Source organism: Podarcis tiliguerta, assembly GCF_965153285.1.
Source record: "Podarcis tiliguerta genome assembly, chromosome: 14".
In the NCBI taxonomy this organism is placed as follows: domain Eukaryota; kingdom Metazoa; phylum Chordata; class Lepidosauria; order Squamata; family Lacertidae; genus Podarcis; species Podarcis tiliguerta.
The window spans coordinates 20786596-20799251 of record NC_139547.1 but is presented as its reverse complement, the minus strand read 5'-3'; the positions used below and the strand labels follow the sequence as shown (position 1 = coordinate 20799251).

Sequence of the window (12656 nt, the reverse complement as noted above, 5' to 3'; positions counted from 1 at the left end):
CCGGAGCTGCATGTGGCTCTTTTAAACCTTTGCTGCGGCTCCGGGGCGGATACTAGTGAGGGGAGGAGGCGCATTGTGCGCCCCGACACTCCCCACTGTGGTGGGCACTGTACTGGCTGTGACGTCGCATGGGGGCAGTGCGTGCGTTAGTCACGCACCGTCCCGACGTCACCTTCCCGCCCGCCCGCTACATTGTAAGGGGCATGTACGCTGGTCACTGCATTGAAAGGGGGCATGTACGCTGGTCACTGTTTTGAAGGGGAGTGAAGAACACACACCAAAGAAAAGGTAACTTGTTAATTTAACGTTTATTTCTATGAGGAGGAGTAATTCTGAGGGGTCAAACAAGGAAATAATAAAAAAAAGAGTGACAAAAAGGTTATTTTTATAATGACGAGTTTTGCGGCTCCCAGTTTTTTTCCCCTTCGGAAACGGGTCCAAGTAGCTCTTTTTGTCTTAAAGGTTGCAGACCCCTGGCATAGCTCTTTAATGCAGAAATGCATTCTTGGGTTGCCTCCAAACCAGTTTTTGTTTCAGCAGCCTAATTAGTGGAGGGTGGTGAGCTACTGCTATTATTCAGCCACGGGAAACCTTTGCCCTTCCAGATGTTACTGAGCTACAACTCCCATTGCGTCTGGACATTGGCCATGTTTGGTAGGGCTGGTGGGAGTTGTAGGACCAAAGGTTCCCCACACCCGAACAATTGGGATTTGAAAATCCTTGGTGCTCTGTTGCAGATCACCCAGGTCTCTACCAGGAGATCCTGACCTGCCTTCTTCCTATCTTTGGTTTGCAGTGACTGACAGTGATAATCTAGGATTTCATGTAGGGCCCATTCCCAGACACAGCTGGAGATGCCAGGGATTGAAGCAGGGGCCTTTTGCCTACAGAGGACATGCTCTGCCACTGTGCTGTGCTCTCCTCATCCTACCCACTCCCCCAAAATGCCATCACTGCACCGCATGTCTTCCCATGCAGTGAGCCAGTGAATTGCAGCAGAGAAACATGCAATGGATGCTCTGTAGTCCCAGCAATTTTGGGGGTAGGGATGGAGGAGGAGGAGTGGAGCTACCACTCTTGAGTGACAGCCAAATGCCTGCCCAAAGGTCTGGTTCTGGCCTTGGTTGAATTCAGATCTCAATTAGCACTAACGAGGCGTTTTCACCTGAGGGTTCCTGCATTCCCTCTGTACAAGTTGGGAGAAAGTGAAGCAGGCTTAAGTCTCTCTCTTTGTCTCTCTCTCAGAATGTGGGATCTGTTGGCTTGATGCATTCCAGAGGGAAACCTCAGCCCCGTAGGAGCCTTGAGCTGTTGCACTTCCCTCCTGCCCCCCCCAAAGGCTGCTGGCAAGCAGATGCTTGGCTGTTCTTCATCGTCAGCATTTTGTAGAAGTGGAGGTTTTAGAAGAGCTCTTCTGCCAGAATGTTCCAAAGGCTGCTCCTAACTCAGGGATAAAAAATATTAAAAATCAGCGGGGGAAATGCTGGGGGGTGGGGGGTAGTTAAAGGCAGCCGGAAGCTTTTAAAGAATGAAATCCCCCCCCAGTGAAGGAAGGACCAAGGACACGCTGGTGATGGTGGGGAGTTCATTGAAACGAACCTGTTTCAGTTTTGAGTCTTGCTTGCCTTTCCTGCTGTAAGCTACAATTCCCAAAGACGTTTTGCTTGGATTGAGATTTTGTAGTGAATTGAGATTTTGTAGTGATTTTGGAGGTTCCTCCTGCAGGGAAATATCTGAGAAAGCCACAAGAGGGGCCCAATAGAAAAGGTGGCATTTCTCAGGGGAATTCCAAGAATAGCCAGAATACTTTGAAGAAGGCTACTGAACCCTTTTGAGAGCTTAATACAGTAGGGTGTGCATTTACCTTTTGAAGTAATAGTGCCATTTGTGAACAACTGTACGGGTCAGCTAAGGGAAGAAAAGTTGTTAAAGCCCCCCGCCCCCGAGTGGTTCTATAGGGGTAGGACCAGTACTGAGGATTTAAGCCATCGGATAATAGCTTGACTTTGTTCTTTTTCCTGTGCTTGCTAATTCATTTAAAGTTTAAACTAATGTACCGCTTCCAAAACCTTGAGCTTGTGCAGAGGCTTTTAACTGCTGAGATGGGGCCTGGCTTTTACTAAAGAGCATCAAGAGTCTTCAAAGCTGTGTGCTATACTTACGCATCGGGTGCAGTCCGGCCAAAATGAAGCGTCTTTCAGGTGTCGTTGGGCTGGATTTGCATGTAACGCCAAACCATGGTTTGAACCTACACGAATGAATGCAAACAAGTTGCTGAGTGGAGTCTTGGGTTTGAGTGCTCTCCCTTCCATCCCCTTCTCCTGTGATCCTGGGAGAAGGTCTTTGCTAGCAGTTAGTTCCAGTGAATCCAGGTTTGTTACATACAAACCAGCGATTGTGGTTTGAAACAGACTCTGATTAGTTGAATAAGCCAGCTCATGTGAGTTGGATTTGGTGTGTTTTTTTTTAAAAAAGAAACTGACCAGAGTTTATTTCAAAGCATGATCCAACATATCAACCCTGGAGTCTTTGAAACCATAAACTAAACTTTAGCAAAGTCCTTCTTCCTGGCTGTATGGGAGAGGGAAGGTGGACATGCGTACAGAGGCTTTTCTCAAGCTCATTCTGGCTTGTGCATCTAATGCTAAACCAAGGTTTAGGGTTACATGCAAAGTAACCCCCATTAACTTCAGTGGAAAAGTCAAGCATGTCTTTAAAATCTCCATAGATGAATTGATTGGGATTATGGGTATGATCAATTTGGGCTGGATTTTGTTCATTATGTGGAAGCTTTCCTGAAAAAAAATTGGATGTGTTTCCATGCAGAATATCTTTAGTATTGTAGAGCCAGGACTCCCCAAAATATTTTTTTTGATTGCAGTGAGAGTTAACTACCCTTATCTTTACCCTTATTGCTTTGTGGGGTTAATGGGCAGGAGGAACCCTAAAGAATTACATGGATCTTGTAAAAGGGTTTCTGCAAGGTAAGGAACCTTCTGTAGTAGAGAGCTGTTCCTTTTAGGAGATAGTTCTGCTCAGTGTGGTGGCTTTCTGCTGCTACTTGTGGTGATGCTGCCTTGTATTGTACCCTCTAAATTCTGTTTAGTTGTTTGTCTTATTTGAAATCAGTAATTTACAAACTCTGTGGGGTGGGCCCATTAATGTGCTGTGAGAGACAACAACTTGGAAACCTTTCCCAGGGCAGCCTGTATATTCATCTAGCTCAGTATACACTGACTCGCAACAATTCTGACATAGGAACATCTATCCCATAACCTGAGCCTGAGCCTTTTGGTTGGAGCTGACTGAGATCGAGTCTGTGAACTTCTGTGTGCAGAGCAAATGCTCTGTAGCTGGACTGTAGTCCTTTCCCTCTGCATCTTAGCAAGTCAAACTTTTAGCTTGCAGGTGAAGGACTCCGTGATTCAACCCTCTTCCATCTAAAAACATTGTTCCACATAGAACAATGCTCATTTTAATTTATTGGAGGCCCTTCTGCATACAGAGGCCATACTGTACTCCTTAGCTATGGTCCTTCCATCAACAAACTTAATAGTTTCTTTTGTGACCCCAAAGTCCCCACCAACATGCAAAGGGGGTTGCCCGTTGTGACTCTGCTCACATTACTGCTCTGCTCTGCTCTCCTTCCTGTGAACTTGGCCCTCTCTCTACACCAGATATGTTTGGGGTCATCCAATCAGTCTTGATATAGAGAAGTCTCTGAAACTACCTACCCTTGGAGGAGCTTCCCTGCTGCATCCCTGCAAGAGTCACTGCTCTGAGCATGCCTCCTTCCAACCAGGAGGTATATCCAGACTAATGATTCATGTGGGAATGGGGGTGGGCAGGTGGGTGCTTGTCTGACTCTTTCTCATCCACACTCCAAAAGCAAACTTAATGGGCGAAATGTGGCTGCACCTTCAATTTTAATTCATCCAAAAATGTACCCTAAGTGCTTAGAGGTTTGGGATATAACTGATTTAAGGAATATAGCACCAAGTCCTGATGTAGATCGCAGAGGGATGACTTGCAGTCTCTGTAGATTGTAAACATCAGCCGCGTTGGCTCACCATGGTATGGTATGCTATAAGCCATGTCTTAAACCTGCTATACCTTCCTCAGCCAAGTTGCTTGAAGGGGTCTTAATGTCATGGGGTGGGTCCCTATTTTCCCCAAGCTATTATGCTGGAGAGGATTTGTGCTCACAGCTGAAGAAGAAGGTGTCTGCAGATTTGAATAGCCGTGTTGCACCATGCTCAATCAGATCCTTGCGCGAATGAGGGCTGGCCATCCAGGGGTCACTAAAGAGAGATGCCTGCATCTTATAGCATTGCTCTTGAACCTCTGCCTTTGAAGAATTGCTGTGGGAAAGGTTGCCAGTAAATAGAAAGCCTCAAGCCTATAGTTTACAGATTGAATGCAACCTGTGTTATTTCTCTCTCTCTCTCTCTCTCTCTCTCTCTCTCTCTCTCTCTCTCTCCTTAAAAAAGAAAGCCCTCTGCTCTGCATTGGTTTTGCTTTCCCTCTTTGGCTTGCTCTTGGCTGCTCCTGTTGCCATTCCCCCTCTCCTTTATCTACTATTGTTTGTTGTTGTTGAAATGCATGCTTTAACGTCTGCTGTTAACCCACTTCTCAGCCCAGGGACGGACTCGGCCATCCAGACGAATTTCCTTCTCCTTCAGCATCTCTCCACTCATTCCTAAGTCTAAAACTGTCTTTTCTATTGGCTCTTCTTCCAGTGATGAGGATGAGGAGTTGGATAGTAAGTAATCTGCCTGGGCAGAATGAAGCTGGCTTTGGGGTGGCGCTAGGCAGGGAAGCGCTTACATTTTACCTGGCTTTTCTGGCTTTTCTTTAATGCAAGTGCTGCTTGCTAAAGTTGCCTCATCCCTTTCTTTGTGCTTCTGAACTTCACATGCTGCATCATAAAAGGGATGCCTTCCCTTCGCAACTGCTTACAAACGTTGGTACTCCCAAGAGTGCTTTTGCGCTGTCTCCTGTAGATGCCAAGCTTTTTGAAAATCTGTTTTGCTGTTTCACTGTGGGTCCCCATTCCTTGGCGAGGAAGGGGAAGGTGTTTGCTTTGGGCAATGGTTCAACGCCACCATTGTAGTTTTGCCACGTCACACTCTTGCATGTCGAAAGCTTCACAGTAAGAGTCACGGATATGTGTATGTTTTTAAACCGCGTGTGTTTGCTTGAGAATTGTACATATGATATATAGCAGGGGTGAGGAATTCATTTGAATTATTTACTTGAGAAATTTCTTGATAATGCTTCTGTTGCACGTGATATAGAGATCCCTGGTTTGCGCAGGTTACGGATGGGAAATGGAGGTCCTGGGCAGTTCTCCTAGTTAAAGTTATTCCAACACCATTATGTTTTGAGAAGTTGAGACTTTAACTGGCATGGGCCTCCATAGATGCAGTCCAGATAATCAGAACAGGTGATGATCACTTTCTTAATTTGCAGAGAGAGGCGGATAGAACTCAAAGCAGTGTTTATAATCACTTGCCTTTAGCACTTGGTCAACCACAGTCTGGCGCTCTGTGCAGTTTTAAACTGTTAGTGGGGGGGTGGAGCCTCTAAAGACTACAGGAATTTCAAATAGTGAGCTTCTTGCCATGAAGTCATCTTGACAATTAGCTCAAAGCACGCTCTGCTTGCGTCTCCGCTTTTGCAAGATAGTCTTGCAAAGGTCACAGCCTGATATCCACCCAGTTTGCTGCCTGGAGGTGGAACTAAACAAGGGGCTTCTCTGTACTTTTTCTTGAGAGCTGTCAGTTTTGGGTTGCAGGCTACTTCCCAGTTATCACCAGTGATGTCATATCTGCTATCCAATAAGAGCCTGTGATGCTTGCACAGTCATGTTTGAGTCGCTTTTCTCCAACTATGCAGGAATCTGCTTGGGATTCTGTGCAACTTTTGTGTTGGTTATTTTGTAAATCATAGGTCCTCAGATGCCAGTAGTAACCAGTTCTGGGATGCTCCGGAGGGTATCTCTGGAGACAGTTGTGTTAACATCTGGAAACAAGTGAACAAGCAAGCCCCTCTTGTCTTCATGATTCAGGACTTTGTAAAGAAAGAATGGGAAAAACCCATTCAGAGTTACTACTTTTATAACCATGGTTAATAAACCTTTAGTGGACCCAATGGACCAATTTTCCACTGGGATTTTGCGTTAGAATGTGTCATAGCCATCAAGGTTAATCCCAGGTGCAATTATTGTTAATTAAAAACCTTTTCTCCTTGTCTTTCCTCAGGTAACAGATCTTTCAGCAGTACCGGCAGTTCATTGACTCAAAGGTGAGCTTTTGGTTTCCCCCCCCAAAATTGAAGGCAGGGTTTTGTTTTGTTATGCAAACTCTTAAAACTCTCTCCATTTCCTTGAAATAGAAAAATCAGGGCTGTCACCCAATCAAGAGAAATCATGCTGATTTAACTGTGCGAGTTTTAGTCAATTCATTAGTTAAGTGACTAAAACTGCATGGCTTTGCATATGATAGGAATGGACAATACTTCTAAAGGGGATAAATCATTCTTTTCTTTCAATTACTTATTTTAGATGATGCATGCCTGTAAAAGCAGATATCAGCTTTAAAAAGAGGTGTTACTCCTTTTTTAGGGATGGGGTGGGGGTGCGTCAGAAATGGCCCTAGCCAGTGCTTTTTTTCTGAGGGCATGCAGGGGTACGCATGCTCCTAAACAATTTGTTGAATCTAAGTTTGGCCTCATGGAGGGGCAGTATTTCAATATGAGTAGGAAAAGGAGAGTACCCCTAAACATTTTTTAAAGAAAAATAACACTGGCCCTAGCTATCTGCAATCTTTATAAGTTCTTGTATTAAAATAATTTTAAATAATTAGATTAGCCTACTGATTAATTGGGATGCGGGTGGCGCTGTGGTTTAAACCACTGCGCCGCTTGGACTTGCCAATCGGAAGGTCGGCGGTTTGAGGCCCCGCCACGGGGTGAGCTCCCGTTGTTCGTTCCCAGCTCCTGCCAACCTAGCAGTTTGAAAGCATGCCAGTGCAAGTAGATAAATAGGTACCGCTCTGGTGGGAAGGTAAACGGCGTTTCTGTGCGCTGCTCTGGCTTCGCCAGAAGCGGCTTAGTCATGCTGGCCACATGACTTGGAAAAACTGTCTGCGGAAGTGGACAAAACGCCGGCTCCCTTGGCCTGTAAAGCGAGATGAGCGCTGCAACCCCAGAGTCATTCGCGACTGGACTTAATAGTCAGGGGTCCCTTTACCTTTACTGATAAATTGGGAAGAGTGGAAGACACCTTCCCAGTTTCTTGATTTTTGTGTGTGCTGATTGGCTAAATGAAACATGTTACTCAAATCTAAGGGGGCGAGAAAATCATACACCCTAAATGCCTACCAGAAACAGCACAAACTGCTTTCTATTTCCTCCTCATCATCCAGGAAGCTGTACTTGCACTTTCAGACAGCAGAGGGCAGTGTGGGTATTTGGAGCATGCATATGATTCTTCGCACTTAGGATGGTTGGTTGTCTGTTCTTGGCAGGACTCCTTTGGCCTTTAAGGGAAAATGGCAACCAGAGAAGCTTGGGGGTAAAAAAGCCTCACCTGTTGAAGGCACAACAGGCCTTGTTTGAGATAAGAAGGCGCTGGGCCCATTTACAATATGCACCGCAGCTTTCGTTAGAGTTGCCGGATTCCCCCCCCCCCCCATGGACCTTACCTTTTTATCGTTTTAAAATGTATTTACTTTATTTCATGCAATTTGTATACTGCTTGACTGTAGAAAATCTGAGAGCAATTTTTTAAAACAACAACAACATGTGAAGCTTTTCCTTGAGCAGGGATGAAGCCATAGATAAAGCTTCACCTGCTTAATTTCTGCCTGTCAAAATATTTGCCAGGACATAATATTTATGCACCACTTAATTTAAAACAGGATTCAGAGTGGCTTGCAGTGAAAAACAGCAAAGATGCAACATAAAATACTTAATGGCATGCTTGGTATAGTTATCTTACAACATTTATATAATGTTATAATACAACCTCTAAGCAGCTTACAAAAAGATTAAATTGTTAAAATTATCAATAAGAGACAGTATAAAGCAAGTATTTTTTTTTAAACAATCAAAAAGTAAAATCGATAGTAAGAAAAAAGATTGAAGTAAACTTTGGCATTCTACACATCTGGATAGGCTGGTCGAAACCAGGCATAGGCAAACTAGACCCTCCAGATGTTTGGGACTACAACTCCCATCATCCCTAGCTAACAGAACCAGTGGGATTTGTAGTCCCAAAACATCTGGAGGGCCGAGTTTGCCTATGCCTGGTCTAAACAAAAAGGTTTTGAGCAGGCACTGAAAAAGCACAGTTAAGGCATCTGCCTGATGGCAGTAGGCGGGGAGAGTTCCAAAATGTAGGTGCTGCCTCACTAAAAGTTCAATTTCTTACAGTTGTGGAACAAGTATTAAGTGGCCCCTGTAAACGGTGCTAGTTCCATTGATCGAAGCAGTTGTGTGTGCATATATTGGGTAAGGCAATCTTGCGGGTGAATTGGTCCCAAGTTGTTTGGGGCTTTATGTATGAATAGTAGCACCTTGAACTGGACCAGGTCATAAGTATCATTAAAAATAATACAGTGGTACCTTGGTTCTCAAACTTAATCTGTTCCGGAAGTGAGTTCCAAAACCAAGGCGCACTTTCCCATAGAAAGTAATGCAAAATGGATTAATCCGTTTCAGACTTTTAAAAACAACCCCTAAAACAGCAGTTTGACATGAATTTTGCTGTCTAACGAGACCACTGATCTATAAAATGAAAGCAATAAACCATGTATTGCAGTCACACAATCAATCAGCAGCCACACAGGATTCCACACAGTCACAAAAACAAAACAAAAGGCCTCAAAAACCAAAACACAAAATAAATAGCAAAAACAGTGTGGCACTCAAAATGGAAGTGTGGCACTCGAAACGGAGCATGTTTGGCTTCCGAAAAAAGTTCGCAAACCGGAACACTTACTGGGTTTGCAGTGTTTGGGTTCCAAGTTGTTTGAGTACCAAGGCGTTTGAGAACCAAGGTACCACTGTCCTGAGGAGGAGGAGGAGCAGGTTGTTGTTGCTGCCCCTTTGCTGCTGCCAGCAGAGCAGGGTTTCTGGGCAGTGCCTGGAATCCCTCAAAGGATCTACTCCAAAGGGTGGTTTTTCCTTTGGCAGATTCCTGAATGTGCTCACTCTCCAAACCAGCAGCCCCTCGTATCGGTGGTCTCCTTCCGCACAGGAGCAGGGTCAGTAAAGGAGAGTTGGCAGCTGCAGTTGTCATTAACTTAATGCTGGATTGATCATAAAAAGATGCACGATCTAAAGACACGAGTGGGCTGGAATTCTTGGTAACATAGAACAATAAAACAAAACAAAACAAAATCAGTTTCTGCTGTCCGAAGTGGGAAAGAGAAGGGGCTTCTGTGCGCTCCCTGACAATGTTGTGTCTCTTGGCTTCCAGCATCTGCGAGGAGAGCGGCAATTTCCTGCCTCCCAGCCCATCCAGAAAGGACTTGGACAGCAAAAGTGGAACGAAAGTCAGCCGCACGTTCAGCTACCTCAAGAATAAAATGGTCAGCAGTAAGAAGAGCAAAGTAAGTAGCTCCAGATGTTTCTGGCTCACTCGGCCTTGGCGGTTCGGCGCACTGAGCATGGCAGGAAGAGTGTGGAGGTTGATCTTGTGTTAAATATGAGATTCTCATAATCTGAGGTTCTTTTCCTACATAATTGCTCCCCCCTCTGGTGGGGAGGGTACAAAACACTTGAACGGGTGGGTGGGTGCGCTCAGTTCCAGAGTAAGGAAGGATCTCTCAGCACAGAGAGCCAGAATGGCTTTACTCTCAACAGCAGGTTTAGCAAATGACTCTTTGTTAACAGAAAGCTGCAGGGGGGAACGTGGCCATTGCTGATGGCTGCTCCTGCCTCTTCACCCTGGCTGTCTGGTTTTAGGAAGAGCTAGATGTCTACAAAGGAACTCTCTCTGAAAATATTGTGACACGGGCATATTGAACCTGTTTTATCTTGCATGTATTAACCCTTCCTGTCACCTGCTCTGTTCGTGAAGATGTGAGACTCAAGGTAAAGTCATACCACGTTTTGTGGTGGCATTGCATTAAGGTGTCAGGTTTTGGGGAGATGTTTTTTTCTAGAAATACGTAATACTGCTTTTCAACATGTCATTCGGACCCCTGAGTTATCTTTATTGAATGTACTTCATGGTCAGAATGAAGATATTTTACTATTAGTTATTTACTATTAGCAGTTGAAAAGTTGTCAGAATGAAGATATTATTTATTCTTAGCAGTTAGACATGTTATAGCCCAGTTTTAAAAGGCTTGGAAGGGCCATCAAACCGGCTTGATAGAGAATTGGTCCTAATAGAGAAAATAATCAACAAAATACGATTAGCTGAAGGCAGAGATAATCAAAAATAAATTTCAAGTAAACAGCAGGAGAGATGGGAAAGTGATTCCTGGATTGTATCATGTCATAGTACGGGTGATGGTGGTGGGATTGCATGGTTTGAATGTTTCCCTATTTGTGGGGGAACTTTGCCCATATTCAACTAGTCTGTCACAGAGAAGTCTGCTGGAAACTCCGTACACAAGTAAGGCATCTCCATTCAGATAAAAGCTGACTATTCGTGGCAGCTGTCGCCCATTGGTACTGGTAGGATTGGTGGCAGAGAGATCAAAGGTGCTGCAGCCAATAACAGGCAGAGCCAACTCATTCTAGTTCTGTCTTCATACTCCTGGCATTTTGCAAGGGTGACAGAGACTCGGGAAGAGGACACTGGCAGGTAGGGCCACCCCTCCAGGACTGGCTGTAAGCAAGGAAGCAGCTGGGTTGAGGCTGGCTGAGGGCAGGCTGAGGTTAGTGGGGCAGAGCACCAGTCTCCACTGTTGATTATGTATTGCCTGGAAGTGTGCCCAGCATGCACAGGGTCATCAAGGAGGTATGGGTAATCCTGTGTATTCTGTACACCCAATAGCACCAGTAATCTGGTGCTTTAGAATGAATATGCTTCTGAATGCTAGTTTCTGGAAACCACAGGAAGGGGGGGGTGCTGTTGCACTTAGTTGCTGCTTTGTGGGTTTCCCGCACACATTTGGGTGGCTGCTTTGAGAACAGGATGCTGGCTAAGGGCTCTTCATATGTTCTTAACACTGTCTGCACAGCCGTGTTCAGCTACAATCGTAAACACATTAGTAATCAATGGGTAACCAGCTGTGCTTCTGTGGAATTGTCCTCCTATATTCCTGCATTCAAACCTACTCAGAAAGTCTGTATTTCTCATAGTCTTGCTCTGAGAGTCAAGCGAGATCACCTGTCTCCTGCAACCCTTCTGCTCTTCTAAGAAATGCTGGTGGGAAGGACGTTTGTCAAGAGAGGTTTGGAAAGCTGAGCTTAACTTAGTCTTTCCCATGCGGTGTGCCAATAACTTCTCCTTTGGCAGAGCTACGTGATCGCATTAGCGATAGTCCACAGCTAGGACACTGGAAGCAGACGACTGTATGATGAGTACAGATGATGCCTTGGAAGGATGATGTAAAAGTCAGGAGCTTTAAAAGCAGAAGTTTGTCGGGGTTGTTTTTCTTCTTAAATTAAACAAAGCCTTAGCTATAGCATTTATTTCAGTATTAGAGCTAGCCATCGTCAAATTGCAAAAGCAACAAAGACTTGTTTCAATATAAAAATGGGGTGGTAGTCAATTAAGTTTTACTGCAGTAAACCCTTTGAAATTAATGGACCTGACTTAGAGCTTATCCATATTTTCCTCTGCTCTTTTCAGGCATGGTCTGTGCTTTAAAGTTCCATATCTGAGTGTTCTTTCTTTTGCTCCAGAACTTCCCCTGTGATAGATATAGTTAGATAGATAGATAGATGATAGATAGATGATAGATAGATAGATAGGTAGATAGATATAGATAGATAGATAGATAGATAGATAGATAGATAGATAGATGATAGATAGATAGATAGGTAGGTAGGTAGATAGATAGATGATAGATAGATAGATAGATAGGTAGGTAGGTAGATAGATAGATAGATAGATGATAGATAGATAGATAGATAGATAGATTAGATAGAAACCATTCTTTAAAGCTAAATTGGAGCAAACAGCAATCCACAGAAAGCCCGAATTGAGGTTTGCTCCAGTTGAGCACTAAAGATCAGGTTTTTGCGGGGAAAGCTCCAGGGAAAACACACAGAGAGTTTTTAAGTTCTGCCTGGAAAGAGCAGAGCTGGTAAGTATGGATAAGCCCTTAATCATGTTCATTATTTTCAGTGGGTCTACTCTGAGTAAAACTCAGTTGACTACACCCAGAATTTCTTCCTTACGACTTTTTTTTTAAGGGATTTGGTATCTTAAATATCACTGCATTGTCCCACAATTTTTCATACAATTCAGTAATCTGAAAAGGAATTTAAAAGTTAATAAGGAAAGAACCCAAAGGTTTGCATTATTCAGCAGAACAACTATTCGATATGAAGTGGAGTTGCTGTGTATCAATAGCACTTTGGTTGCTATATACAACTTGATTTTAAAAAACTGCTTTAGTGTGTGGGTGATGGTCTTTCCTAAAGATTACAACACTGTTAGACAAAGTTGTGCAAGGGACACTGGCTTC

General features: G+C 44.1%; 1 protein-coding gene across 8 annotated transcripts in view; it reads left to right on the top strand.

Moving 5' to 3' along the window:
- The window catches only part of AKAP13 (A-kinase anchoring protein 13), a 240291-nt gene that overhangs the window by 185501 nt on the left and 42134 nt on the right, over window positions 1-12656 (top strand). For 5 of the 8 annotated variants that reach the window (XR_014504561.1, XM_083411731.1, XM_083411734.1 and 2 more), the window contains 2 exons: window positions 6264-6306; window positions 9485-9617. Coding sequence is in view for 7 of the 8 variants with exons in the window: in XM_083411731.1 (XP_083267857.1) it covers window positions 6264-6306; window positions 9485-9617 (176 nt within the window). In the remaining variant the exon portion in view is untranslated. Of the gene's footprint in view, window positions 1-4636; window positions 4763-6263; window positions 6307-9484; window positions 9618-12656 lie in introns of all 8 variants that reach the window. The other 3 variants (XM_083411730.1, XM_083411728.1, XM_083411729.1) reach the window with 1 other exon arrangement.